Source organism: Alexandromys fortis, unplaced genomic scaffold, assembly GCF_014885135.2.
Source record: "Alexandromys fortis isolate MF-2015 unplaced genomic scaffold, M_Fortis_MF-2015_v1.1 scaffold_48, whole genome shotgun sequence".
Taxonomy (NCBI): domain Eukaryota; kingdom Metazoa; phylum Chordata; class Mammalia; order Rodentia; family Cricetidae; genus Alexandromys; species Alexandromys fortis.
Genome location: NW_026067947.1, coordinates 10477563 through 10492590, shown reverse-complemented (window position 1 = coordinate 10492590; position 15028 = coordinate 10477563). Strand labels below are relative to the sequence as shown.

The 15028-nt window shown below is 41.3% G+C and overlaps 1 protein-coding gene across 1 annotated transcript in view; it reads left to right on the top strand.

The window, feature by feature from the left end:
• The window catches only part of Il5ra (interleukin 5 receptor subunit alpha), a 36351-nt gene extending 22061 nt beyond the window's left edge, over positions 1 to 14290 (top strand). The window contains exons 11-13 of the mRNA XM_050149418.1: positions 7731 to 7824; positions 8759 to 8843; positions 12011 to 14290. Coding sequence (XP_050005375.1) covers positions 7731 to 7824; positions 8759 to 8843; positions 12011 to 12097 — 266 coding nt within the window. The 3' untranslated portion in view covers positions 12098 to 14290. The remainder of the gene's footprint in view (positions 1 to 7730; positions 7825 to 8758; positions 8844 to 12010) is intronic.
• Positions 14291 to 15028: the final 738 nt, after the last annotated feature.

The window sequence follows — 15028 nt, the reverse complement described above, 5'->3', positions numbered from 1 at the left end:
GCTGGGATTATTGTAGACCAGGCTGGCCTCGAACCCACACAGATCTGCCTGCCTCTGCCTCGGGAGTGCTGGGATTAAAGGAGTGTTCCACCACTGCCCGGCTAATTCAGACTCTTGAGAAATGGGACTAACCCTGACTTCTGACCCTTCCTTCCTTTATACCAGACTATCTGGTGTTTGTTTCTCCTGACCTGAGGACTCTGACAGCACTGCAATTGTGGTTTCCCTTGAGGATCTGGAGAAATTAACTCGCTGCCTTTGCTCTGACACAATGCACCAATCCCTATCATAGTTACCACAAACATGGATTGATCGGCTACTCTGGACTGGCGCAGATGCTAAGCACTTTGTATGTGTTAACACGCCCACTCTTACCCCCATCTTCAGAAGCAATACACAAAGTGAAACAAATACACTGCTCAAGGAAGGTCACCTCAGTAGAAAGAGACAAAACTAGGCCCAAGCCGCTCTCTCTGAGTTAGATCTGCCTGGCCCAGCACCTTGTGTAGCCAGCCTGTAGCTATTTCAGCAGGTTCACAGAAACAGGCTCCAGAGCTGCCCCCAGGAAAGATTTCCGGGTTTGTGGGAGCTCTACAGAGGAGAAGGAAACCTTCCCAGTTCGGGTCCATCCCAGCTGGGCCTGGCAGGGGTTGTGAAAACCACCAGACTCCCACTCAGTCCAGAGCTTGTCAAGTAGTTCACGTACACAGCGCAGTGTCCAAGGTCTTGCTGCACAGTCCCGCACCTGGGTTCAGTTTCACCGGAAGAGCCCAGCTTTGCAGGTTTTCCAGGGGGGTTGCTAAGAGCCTTTTTGCTGCCCTGCCCTTTGTTTGTTATTTTCTCCTTGGCTCCTTCAGTCAGTTGATCTCACCTGAAAGCTGCCATCGAAAGCTCAGTCACAGGAGGTGACTTTTGACTTTTGCTTGAATTGGGAACCTTTCCTGAGTGACAGCAGCGCTTCACCCACCAAAAAGAGGAACGCCACGGGAAGCTAGTTAAAGCCCATATCATAGACTAACATATTGACACCACCTTAATTACCCAACCCTGTTGATGCCATTTAAACTTTTCCCGCCACCTGCCGGTTTAAAGACACAGCAGGGCTGCTTTATGTGAAGAGCTCCGTCAATTTACTAATTAGTGCTTTTGCTTGAAACCTATTGTTGAGTCAGAGTCAGACTCAAAATCAATACTGAGGCCGTCAAGGTACAAACTTGTATGGACTAAGGCAGAATAGGCCTAGGAATCAAATTCACCTCCACAGAGCCAACTAATAGATCACAGAATTCTCGAGCCAGAGAGACTGCAGCACAAAGATGCCAGTCATTTGATGGAGTTTCCAAGGCAGTCAGAGGCAGCTAAAGGAAGCTAGCCTGTCATCACCCAGAGATCCCTAGCCTCTGTTGTCACCATCCCATCCTACCTACTGTACACTTTCCACAGTTTCCATGAGGTTCCTTGTTTTAGGGACAACTGGCTGAGATGTCAGAAATAATGGGGATCAAAGTCAACAGAACCATATGACCAAATTTTCTAAATATGCAGAGTTGATAAGGTCTGAAGAGGACCCAGATGTAATGGAATGTTTCTCTCTAGACCGCTCCATCCCAAATTACCAACCAGAGGCTTACTATTACTTATAAATATTTGGCCAATGGCTCGGGCCTATTACTAGCTACCTTATATATTTACATTGACCCATATTTCTATTTATACGTTGACACGTGGCTCATGGCTTGATCCCTCATTTTCTCACATGTCCTGTTTGCTTGACAGCTAGCTGACATCTCCTGACTCTGCCTTTCTCCTTCTCATCGTCCTCAGTTTGATCACCCTGCCTATACTTCCTGCCTAGCTACTGGCCAATCAGCATTTTATTAAATCAATTCAACTGACAAATTGAGTGTGCAAGAGGGTTATTCCACAGCACTCAGAAATGAGGCGGATAGACTGGTGGGCTTTCCCACAGGACAGGCTATGCAACTTCCCCTCTCAAAAACTCATCTCTGTATAACCGAGCAAGAGAGTGCCCAGCACTTTCTTAAGAAACATCTGTGACTCAAGATGAATAGCATGTAAGAAATGTCCCTTAAGTCAGACAGGTGATTCACATCACCTAGAACTTTCTCTTTTTACTTTCTATCTGCACCCTATTAACGCCCCAGCCTGAAGATCAAGCCTAGAGCCTTGCCCGTGGGATAAGGAAAGGAAAGCTCTGATGTCATGTGTTCCAGGACATCCGAAAACATCTCAGCTTTTAGAGTATTGGAATCCGTGGGACCTGATCTTCTGTTATTCCTTCAACCAGACAAGAGAAGGTCCTTGCATGAATTCATCTTTTTATAATCATTGTTCTCTCTCTCTCTCTCTCTCTCTCTCTCTCTCTCTCTCTCTCTCTCTCTCTCTCTCTTTCTCTCTCTCTCCTTTTCATTGATAAAACAACTGGTGAGGTAGCTCAGTACATAATGGGACCTGCCACCAAGCCTGATGACAAGGTTCGATCCCTGATACAGACATGGTGAAAGGTACCAACGTACAAGTTGTCCCGTGATCTACACACATGTACGCTGGTACCTACAATTGCCCATCAAAAAAGGCATAAATGTTGAAAAGCAGCAGAAATAAAATTTACATAACTGAACTGCTGGTAATTGACGAGTCACTTTTACTCAACAGTAAGTGAACAGTTTTCTTGCACTGGATTCTCCTGCCAGCATACTTCCTTTAAGGTCAAGCTCACAATGCTTATGGTCTTGAGCATGAGTTCTACTCTTCACACGGTGAACTGCCCATGGCTCTGCTTCCTATACAGGAATTTCCACATAATGAGAACTTTCTTCTTAAGTTGGATGAAATAAAATCAGTTGCCTCCATGATTTTGCTTATTCACTGATAACCTACACTTATCTAAGTCAGAAGTAAGGTGAATGAACCAGTGGGATAACTGAAAAGATTTTTGTAATCATGGTCAGAAGGCAAACGGTACTGTTATCAGGACTTGGCATATCAGGCCAATGGGTATTGTACAATTTGAGCCAGAAATTATTGAGTGTAAGACCATGATAATATTTACAACACATTTTGTTCTTTTCACAGACTCAACGTTTTGCTGTTTGTCTTTGTATCATACTTAGGAACAAATAGACAATACGGTTAGTGACTATCCATGCCTTTTTCTTAAAGGAGAAAGAAAAGAAAAACAAATGACAGCAAATAGTATCACGTTATGCAGCCCAAGTGGCCTGGAATTTAACAATGTAGACCAGGCTGGCCTCTGACTTATGATTATCCTCCTGCCTCTGCCCCACAAATCTTGGAGTGACAGATATGTTTCACTATTCCAAGATGTGCTAATGCCTGCTTTTAACAGATACAAAAACACTTAAGAAAAGAAAGACAGACTTAGGATTTTAAAGATTTCTTTTAATGTATACGTATGTGGGTATGTCTGAGTGTTTGTTTATGTACATATGTGTGGTGTCTGCAGTGGCCAGAAGGTATCAGATCACTTGGAGCTAGAGCCACGAATGGTTCTCCAAAGCTAGATGGCTCTATATAACCTAATGTGGGTTTTGGGAAGCAAATTTCTCCGCAAAAGCAGTATAAGCCCTTAATCGCTCAACCATCTCTCCAGTCCTAGCTTAGGATTTTAATAAATTGATTAAGTTCAGCCGATAACTTGGGAAGGTCAAGGACACTGGGAGTTTGCAGAGCAGCCAACATCAGTTAGAGAGGAGGCTTGTAAATATATAATCTGATGCAAAACAACTTTTACTACAGTGAAGTAAATCCAGCAACAAAGGCAGTGCTGCTGGGGCATGGTGGTGGTGCTCCTTAATGACAAATACACACCTAGAATATAGTAACTGAAGAAATACATAGTGAACACTAAGCAAAGAGACACTTAGAAACACTAAGCAAAGAGACACCTAGAATACACTAAGCAAAGAGACACCTAGAATACCCTGAGCAAAGAGACACCTAGAATACCCTGAGCAAAGAGACAGATAGAATACACTAAGCAAAGAGACACCTAGAATACACTAAGCAAAGAGACACCTAGAATACACTAAGCCGAAGAGACACCTAGAATACACTAAGCGAAGAGACACCTAGAATACACTAAGTAAAGCCCCAGCACATATAGCAAACCCACGGTTTTACAGATGGAGAAGAATGCACTGGGAACCCTACATTACATTTAGGGATTCAGTCATTAGCCAATCCTGGGCTTTGTTTCCAGTTTCCCTAGCTGAGAGCTGTCTGTTTTCAGGTGACTTCTCTCCCTTTCCCTATTTCAGTTTTTCCATCCACACAGTGGCTTCTGGAAATAGATTAAAGGTGTACATTGTGTCCATTTTTTAAAAAGGACATATAAAATATTTGTAGAGAGTAAGTTCTTAGTTAATCCTTATGAGTGACTTTTCTATTTTTATACTTTATAACTTTCAAACTATTAGCAGTTAATGATCCTGCTTCTGTAGAATTAATCTTGTTTAAAGGCTGAGTAATGATGTGATGGTGCCCTGGGTAGAATAAGTACTACCAGAAAAAAACATATCTGTGGGAGAGGCATGGGAAGGAGCCTGTGTTTTAACTTGGTTTGAGGTGAGACTACCAAGCCCCAAGATGTCCACCTTTACCAAAAGCTGGGTCTGGCACCCTTATCTCCAGACTAAGCAAGAATAGATGAAGGAATCAGAAGCATGGAGCCTTACATGTATGATTGTACATAGAGCTCATATACTAAGGGGGTGAAGAAGACACAGGGGCTATTACAATTGGAAACAATCAATGTAACTCCAAGGATTCGGGTCTGGGTCTTGGAAGGGCAGAGACTGAAATGGAGAAGCTGGTGAAAGAAGTAATTTTTGTTTGTTTGTTTTCATTTCTTTTGTTTGTTTTGAGGCAAGCTCTTCCTACTTCCCATGGGGAAGGAGTGTCATCCTTCTACCTTGGCAATTAAAATTCTGAGAATATGGCCAAGCAGCACCATGCCTGGATGAGAACAGGTTTGATGAAACAATGAACACAAATTTGTTTGTGACTATTCTCGGGTTTGCAAAAGGCTCAATGAATTTGTGTGATTGTGCTATGGGGATTGTATAGTCTATTCCTATGGCTACAAGTCAGGGCAAGGGCAGGACAAAAGAAAACACTGTGTTTCATGGAATTAAAATAGATAGGCCTGACAAACTTACTTTTTAGTGCTCAAAGAGCATACTGATCAGAAACAGTCAAGGGACACACTGAAAATTGGGGCCCAGCTACAATTTTAAAAGCAAGAAGTGTCATAGAAGAATGGGCCCATCTCAGGAAAGAGCTGTGGCTTCCCTTAGCTCAGTTGTGGTCAGGTTGAATTCAAAATGAGATGGACATGGGGGCAGATATGATAGGAGTATATTATGCATATATAAAAATGTCATAATGAATCCTGAGATCTTGAGCAATTAACATATGCTAAGAAACTTTTTTAAAGGATGGACTGGGGATGTGCCTCACTTGGTAGAACATTTGCTTAGCATGCATAAAGCAATGGAGTTGATCCCTAGTATGACATAAACTAGGTGTGGTAGAGCACTACACAGGAAAAAGAGTGGAGGCAGGAAGACCAGAACTTCAAGTCCATCCTCCACTGCATATTGAATTTGTGGTCAGTCTAGGGGTACATGAGACCCTTCCACAAAGATTATGTTAAAATAAAAGAATAAATTTAGGGGCGAGATCAGAAGATATCAAGTCAGGAGAGGAAACAAGGGGTCTTTTGGATTGCTCTAGGAAGACATTACCAGGGACTGCAAAAATGGTTTTTGAGGCATGACAGTACAGCAGATTGAATCTTTATTCAAGACACTAGTTTGGGCAGTGAGAGCAGAAAGTATATGATGAGAGCTGTGGAAGATGACTGAACAGTGTTATAGCTTAGTCAAGATGAAGGACCCTGAATATTTGAAAGCAGAAAGGAAGAGATGAAAACGTTGGGAAGGTAGAGAAGAAACCTGACCAAGAATGCCAAGAAGGTACTGGGAAAGAGATGCGGAGAAACAAGAATGACTAGCATCAAGTCCAGACAGCTCTCTCCTGTGATACTTAACAGTGTGTGGGTTTTGAATGACTTGAGGTGGGTTTTTGTTGTTGTTGTTGTTGTTGTTGTTTTGTTTTTTTGAAAACCTAGATAGTCACAAGGGCTCAAAATTGTCGTTTATATGCATTTATTGTTTTGTAGAAGAAATTATAACAAACTGAGGTTTGGAACCTTTTTCCACATGTAGCATTGTTTGAACCTTACTGCAATGCCTACATAGTACAGCTATCATCAAATCATGGCCTGAGTCATTATTTGCTTTCTGCAGATCTCCCCTGATGGACTCCCAGCTGCAGGATGGGAGGTACCAAATGTACTCTCTTAACCCCTGTGTCCCAGTAACTTGTGTACCTGACAAGAGCCTAACAGACACTTGCTAAATGTATGAATGTATGAATGTATGTATGTATGTATGAATGAGTCATCTCTTTCCTAGGAAAGAGAACTGAATATAACCCAGGATTTGCTTTTGTTTTCTGAAAGCGAGTAAGGCAAATTAGCAAGGACACTACTTTTCCCAACATCATTTAGTCAGGGACCTTTGGTTTTTCAGGAGTGCCTTCCTGAAATCCAACAGACACACAACACCGAACACCCCTCCTTCCCACAGTCTGGATGTAGTCTTTAAAGTCCATAGAAGCATCCCTTGAATACAGAATAGGAACAAATTAGAGGACAGGATAGTGTGCAGAAAACTTCCTGTGCTGAAAATGACAACGTTTTACTTCCTGATGTGTGGAAAAGGGGATGAGGGTTAAAGGCGCTCTGAGGATAATTACAGCTGTAAAGTGCTCATTGTAGACTCTAACACCTGCACTGATAACTGTAAATTTTTCTCATGCTTTCTTTAAAAGTTTCATTCCCAAGTGGGTAAAAACAAAGTTTCACTACAGTGTAATTAAGTTATTTAGTAGCCTTATGCTTTTGTAGCTTTGCTACCTAAGACCCTACTACTCATCTGATGCTCTAAGCTCTGGTATCCAGGCAGTACAGGGTAGAAGTGGACTGGATGATTGGTTGAATTACTCCTGCTGAAATAAATAATAATTAAAAGACCCCTGGTGTGGGACCATGGTCTGTATACTGTCAATTATATTTTAAATAAACACTGATTGGCCTGTAGCAAGGCAGGAAATATAGGCGGGACAACCAGGCAGTAAGTAGAGGTGGTTCAATGAGAACAAGAGAATTCTGGGAAGAGGAAAGCCCATTCCTCCACAATTGTGAGCTTGCCACAGAAGCAAGATGTGACTGCCTCGCTGAAAAAGGTACCGAGCCAAGGCTATCACAGATAGGAATAATGAGCTAATATAAGTTATAAGAGTTAATAAGAAACCTGAGCTAATGGGTCAATCATTTTATAACTAATGTAGACCTCTGTGTGATTTCTTTGGGACTTAACAATTGTGGGAACTGGGTAGGCCCCACTACCGTGGTTTCCTTTCCTGTTTATACCTTGTGAGATAGGTATTAGCTTCTTCAGCAGAAGAGACACCTAAGTCTCAGTGTTCAATCACTTGTCCTTGCCTACCATCACCCAGCACCTTCAACATAAACCAAGCCCTCTGATGACTCATCCTTATCATGTTGATTATTTTCCCCAGTTCTGACTTTGCTTTCCCTCTCTCTCTCCCCCTCTCACCAGGAAAGGAGAAGAAGCTCTTGGCAGAATGGCATCTCATTGTGTTTCCAGCAACCGCCTGCTTTGTCTTGTTAATTTTCTCACTCATCTGCAGAGTGTAGGTATTCCTTACTTTCAAGGGCTGACTTTCCAGTGCAGCCCTTACACATGGCTCATTATCAGATGGAGTTTACAGCATGCTGCTTCAGGCTGAAATAAAACATGACATACAGACAGGACACAGCATGGTCCTCAGCTATGACACACTCCTCAAATTTGCTAACATTATCTTAATTTCTACCAAGATTTTTGCCACTGTATTCTTTACTTTCACAGTTTCCCCTTTTGTACTTGCTTGTTTTTTGCCATCTCCTATAAAAAGGCAGCAGTCCACCCAAGTCTGAAGTCACCGCACTGCCTTCACATATGGGTCTCAGTAGTCAAGGGTTGACCTCTGCCTGGCTTTCAGGTACCTGATCCAGAGTGGCTGTCCTTATGTCAAATGCAGATTCTCTAAAGGCTGCACAGATCTCAAATCCCACTGTGCAGCCTGCAAATGACTGCACCCCCTCCTCTCTCAATCACTAAGGCAAAGTTCTGTTTTAGCCTAACAACTTTGGAAATAACTTCCCTATTAAAGGATATTACTCATTAACATGTTATATTTAGATGCCCACGGGTGATAGGCAGCAGTTCAAAGGGAAAGGAAAGATGAGAAGAAACTGTGAATTTGTCATTGTTGAAGGAGGAAAGCTAGAATGAGCAGTGAACGAGAAGTCAAGCAAAGGATGCCGCTGACCCATCTTCAGAAGTCAGACCTGGCAATGAGCCCGATGTGAAACTGGTAGGGTTTCCTCTTCCCTGTCTCCAGGAAGCTTAAAAGCCTGGCAGCATTCCAAGGTTTTCAATGATGATGAGATGTTTAGAAATCTTAACCAACAGAGAATCCCAATTTGTAACACGGTTACACATAGAACTGATTTAGTCAATGTTTGAGTAGAAATCTAGACAAGAGGACTATTTATGTTCACCCAATTCCTTCCTATTTTCAGGTGTCACATATGGATCAAGCTATTTCCACCAGTTCCAGCCCCTAAGAGCAACATTAAAGATCTTCTTGTGGTGACTGACTATGAGGTAATGTTTAAAGACACATAGAGGTGGTATTCTAAGTGCCCTGCGGTGAGTCTCAAGCTCTCGCTGTATATATGGATGCACCAATCAATAACTATATGTATCTCTCTCTCTCTCTCTCTCTCTCCCTTTCCCTTTCTTCCACCTCTCTCTCTCTGTGTAATTAGTTTTAGAAGTTATTATTGCCTCTACATTTAGAGAAAGTTTTATAGTCAATGATAAGGGCTTTGTGTAGCTCTGGCTTTACTAAAATTTGCTATGTAGACCAAGCTGGTCTTAAACTCACAGATCCACTTGACTGCCTTCTAAATGCTGGGATTAAAGGCAAGAATCTGGGAGTCTATGGTAAATTTGAGCTTTTATGGCTAATCTGGGAAGAAAGTGACGTCGTAATACTACTATCAGCATTTCCATATATTGAGGTCTTTTTAGTTACTTTCAGCAACATTTCAAGATTTTCTGCATATAGTTATTGCACTTTGTTGACCTTATTTTTCAGTCAAGTGGCTATTGAAATAAAGGGCAGAAAATACTTCCTATAAAGACATAATATACATTTAAAGTAGAACTGGTTTTTTTTTAAATAAAGGGCGTATCCACATAAAATGTACTACAGAATTTGCATTGCTATGTTATAATAAAACTTTATGAAAGATAACAAGCCAGATTAGGCTTTATTTACTGACCTCTGATTTAGATCAAGGAATTCTCTTAACAGACTTAGAAGCTTTTTCAACAGATGTGGATGAATCATCTCGTGTCCAGTTACAGGAAAAGACAGACTGATGAAAAAGTCATCAGGATAGTTAATTTCAGTTACCCCCCCCCCCCAAAAAAAAATTTAGAGCCTTTTACAGTTTGAATTACAGTTAGTGGAAAACTACTAAACTACTGAAGTAAAAACTGAGGCTGGCCAGAAAGACATGGTACACTGTACTTCTTCCTCGAATTCTGCACTGAGAGAACAGCACACCCCTGCTGGCTTACCTATTGCTCCTTGGAAAGGAGCAGGCCCTGTGTGGATCTACTTCTGGTCATCTGAGTGTGCACTGTTCATTCCTCTTTGTTGTAGCAGAGGAAAACACACTGAGGTTAAACATGACAACTACAGTCATTTGTCCTGTTCTCTTAATGGAGCATTTGAAGGTTGGTCTCTAATTTCCTTATAGAGCCTGGGAGGATTCTGTTAATATTCTGAGGCTGGTGAGTGAAACTGGCTTAAGAGATTATTTTCTGAGCTTCTGGTTTGTTATTAATTAAAATCAAGTCATGTGTAGAATAACGACTTAGGGCAGACAGGCTGGTTTCAGAATATGCAAAGGATTAATGTCAACACCGCTTGGCTTTTCAGGATAATTTTCTCTGTGCACCCATTACAGAGTTTTATATGAAAGACTGTGGAAAAGAGGGAGGCACAGAGAATTAAGGACTGAAGTAAAATGTAATATTACATTGATGTTGTATGTAGTATTAGACGTAGTGTTATGGCCTAAGATTTTAACCTAAGATTGCATGTGAGCAAGTGGAGAGCTGTCCACAGCTGGGTGACACACAGCAGTGTGTTCCAGCCACCCATTCCACCCATGGGGAATTTAATACAAGAAAAAGAAGGCCCATTAGTGCTATTGGCACTATGGTCCCTGGAGAGCACCTGAAGAGTGGAAAATGAAGCTCTCTACTTTGACAGTTGATCCTTCATGGTGAGGGTAAGGATTTGTGTCAAGACCCATTGTGGATGTCAAAAGCTGTGGTAATCAAGCCCTGATGGACAATGGTCCAGTATTTGCTTAGACTCTACACATCGGCACCACAATATAAATCTTCCTAAAATTACTTCAAATACACACATGGCAAATGCCGTGGAGGAGGTTGCAGAGTCTGAATAACACTGCACAGTATGAATAATAAGAACAAGATCCCTTGTTTGAACTCACAGAAGCAAAACAGTAGCTTTAGGGGCTCTCTGTGACTTTTAACACTGTACTTGGTAGGAATGCTCAAAGTCATGGGCTTGGAAGACAGACAGCAGTCATCTTGGAGCTGTTGCCAAGTGGGCTTTTGCTTCTTTAGACAGGCATAGAGACTGTTTTACAACATCCAATAGACAATTAACATTTTGGTTCTTTTTTTTTTTTTTTTTTTTTTTTTAGATTTCATTCTGAGTTTTCAAACTTATTAGAGATGAGTTTCTAGTTGACTTTTTTTCACTGGTAACCAGAGAGGGTTTCTCCCTCTATTATGCCCACTATAAATAATATAAAATATGGTATTCAGGAAACATGTCTGCTGTGTTTCTAGGATTATGCCTAATACATAGCATCATATCTAAAATGAAATGAGTGTTGAAAACTGTTGAATGAAGGAAAATAGGATGATCTTTTACAAGTGATATCTTAAACATAATTTCTAATTATTACTGGCTGTATGTGTTATATTAAAATTACATTAAAAACAAATGCTCCAAAGATGTGCTAGAATCTTTTTATCTTTTTTGAACAGGGTCTCATATAGTGCAACAACATCATGACCCCCAAAATACAAAATATACTTAAAATATTATATGATATTATAAAGAAAAAATCATAGACCTATGCAAGGGCTAAGGGGATATGTTGCGGGAGCTCCTTCCGCTCCTTCAGCCAATAGCTGCTGAGATACCAGCCCATTGGGGTGTGGTCTCTCTCCCTTTAAAAAAGTGGCCACTTCTCTCTTCTCTCTCTCGATTCCAGCTCCGCTTCCAGCGACTAGGCTCCTTTGCTGATTGTGTAGAGGGCTGTTGTCTGGGACATTCATCTGCATGTTTTCCCCTTTACATAAATAACCATTCTATTAATCATAATTCCAAACTGGTGTGGGATTGTTTGTGATTTACGCCTTCAGGGATATATCCCATTGGCAGTATATCAATAATAGGAATGAATTATAAAGCTAAAGCTGTGTGTCCCTGTTACTTTATCATGAATGTAAAGAATACTTTATGTGTTAGAAAGGACTGAGAAGCAGTAGGGTATATTTGGGAGATAAGTCGGATATTTTTTTCTTCTTCCCACTTATTTTTTTATTTGCTAAACATACTATTGTTTTTTAAAAGTTACTTCAAACCAATTAAAAAAATCAAAGAAATGAGGTGTTCTCTGAAAGACAAGTAAGGAAAATATTTTGTTTTGCAGAAAGCTGCTTGGAATGAAACCAAAATTGAAGTTGTAAGTTATGTGGAAGAGGCTGGATTTGAAGTCATGGAAAACTCCATATTTTAATGGCATCGTGATATTCTGAAAAGAATTCACATAGGACTCCATGATAAAGGCAAGAACTGATATTTTTTGGCAACCAGGAATTTCAAATGAACACACAGCACACAATTTGATTGCGAGGCAACGAATCCAGACACACGAGTCTCCAATGTCTCATCTCCTTAAGTGTACAAATCTCATCAAACCACCTGGCTCACAGCAGGACAATGAACACATCTGAGCAGGGCACCTCGTTTTCCCACCCACAGTATATAAAGTATCACCCGGCCTGGTTATGCAGGCCAGTCTTTGCAATTTGCATGACTTACTTTGAATATTTTGCACAGGAGACAGTTTTTCAAGCTAATATCACATGTTAATTTGGTTTGAGATGCCAACAGTAGCACTTTTAGCTACAGTGATGGGAAGAAACAGTGGAACCCATCCAGAGTGAACCCAATTACAGGACTGTCTTTCCCGCAGCAAGTGGAAGCTATCATTTCATGGTGCTTTTCCCCTTCGAGTTCTAGAATACTTCTTTCAGGAACTGAGTCTGTGTGTTGGGGTGTGGGATGAAGCAATGTGGAGCCAGAAACAAAGACTATGTCCAGTTCCATATGCCTGTCTCAGGAAGCATCCCAGCCAAAGTAACTAAAAATGTGCACTAAGACATCATGACTGGGTCTAAGGAGATGAATGGCTCAGTTGGCCAAGTGCTTGGTGAAGAAGCATAAGGACCTGAGACTGGTGACCCAGCCCCAAGGAAACAGCAACCAAACAGTGCAAGCAGCACGAGCCTCTGATCCTAGTGTGGGCAAAACAAAGATGAGAGGCTCCATGGGCCCTGTTGGTCACTCTGGCCACAAAGATGGGATACTCCATTGGAACTGATGGTCACTCAGTGAGAGATCCTGTCTCAAAAAATTTAATGTGGAAAGTTATTGGGGAGAACCCCTGACACCGGCCTTTGGCCTATATGCACACGTACACACATGAACACACACACACACACACATACACTAAAAATATCATGCCCCATCAAGAGAGAAGACAGGAGTTTGTTGAAGGATTACATTTTTCAAGTTTTTCCTTGGTACTATGGAAATAAACATTGAACATAATTCTGCTGTGAAGGTGATTGCTAGATCTAGAATGTACTTCCAAAAGAGATGTTTGATGCAAGGGCCTTCAGGGCGACTTATTGGTCAACTAGTTTTTGTTCAACCTTATTCTCTTAAGTTAGGGTTTTCTAGAAGTCATCTCAGTACACATTATAATGGTATAGAAATGTATTCTCTCAATGTCTTCATATATGAGGCCGTATTTATAAGTCTTTGCAATGGGCAGTGGGCTTGAAGTAGAAGCAAGCACAAGTATGCTCTGGGAGGAGGAATAGTTAGTAGTAGACAGGACCCTAGTGGTACTGATTTTACATAGTTCTGAGGCAAGGAGCTTGAGACAATGAAAGGAGATGATGGCACTTCAAATCAACACCGTGGACCACTTTTTAATACTTTATAGAGCTGGTTTAGTTAGTTTAGATACTCTGGGTGAGGTATCCAAGGAGTACCCACTATCTGTTACATGGTTTTTCTGATTTAGCATATAACCGGCTGAACAATTATGGACATCTGCCAATACTGGACTTCTCCGAGGGTCAGAACACACTATAGCAGGTTTTCTGTGCTGTCTCTCTGGTCTTCACAAGTCTGTGCTCTGCCACAGTCATATGCATTATGGCCTTCATATTAAAGATACAGGAAATGGGGATGAGAAAGGTCAATAGCCAGGAAAGGGCACAGCAATGAGCTGAATATCACACTCGGCAGACTGCAGTAACACAGAGGAGGCTATCACATAAAAGCTAAAGTTGGGGCCCTAGAGAGATGGCTCAGTGGTTAAGAGCACTTAACTGTTCTTCCAGAGGTTTGTGTTTAATTCTGAGCAACTGCATGATAGCTTACAACCATCTGTAATGGGATCAGATTCCTTCTTCTGGTGTGCATGAAGACATAGGTCATAGAATACATGGATAAATAAATCAAAAAAGAAAAAAAAGGAAATGCTGAAGTTGGCTTTAGGGCTCAGACTAGGAAGTTGAGGCCCATGGAAGTATTACTATCATTGGAAAAATTTGTATTTGACCAACTAACTGGCCAAGAATCTATGAAAAATGGTGCTAAAAGAATCTCTATAAAGGGAGTCAAGAATGTGCATGGCCAACAATTCTCAAGTAAGTCTTATGCTGCTGGTCTGTGTACCACACTTTGGTAAACTGTTATGAACATCACAAATTGAAAACTGCCCAATTAAAGAATAATGGATGGAAACAACCAACTCTAAGAATTCTCTGTTTCTTGTCTTTCAAAAGAAGTCTAGAAACACCATTTTGGAAACTTACCTCTACTCGAGAAGGTTGGACCAGAAAAGGGAGCTGGAGCACTGCCCTCATGCAAGGCCAGTTGTTCATTTTGAGTGTGTGCAGTTCTCATTTGAGAGAGCCCTCCCTAAACCTAATAGCCAATAATTTTCTGGGTTTCACAGGATTCCTGTGCTGGTGTTAGCATCTTATCTTGGTGTGTGTATAAGAAGCAACACAAAGTACTTCTTGTGACCTTGTCAGCATATTGTGGATTTACTCTCCTTGATTTTTGGATTGTGACAATCATTCTTTGGGAACTCATATCCAATATTATCTCTTCTATGAGGCTTCAAAAACAGTTGGTAGATCATGTCTCTGGAGTCTCATTGTAAGCCTTATGTTTTGGAAGATGTACCCAACAGTTTAGCTGCCTCCATGTTTGATCATGTGCTCCAGGGGCATTGACATTCTGCAAGCAGGATGCATCCTTTTATTTACAGTGTCTAGAGCAGTACCTAACCCTTAAAAATTACATATGGTTCTGGAGCTGGAGAGATGACCCAGAGGTTAAGAGCAGTGGCTGCTCTTCCAGA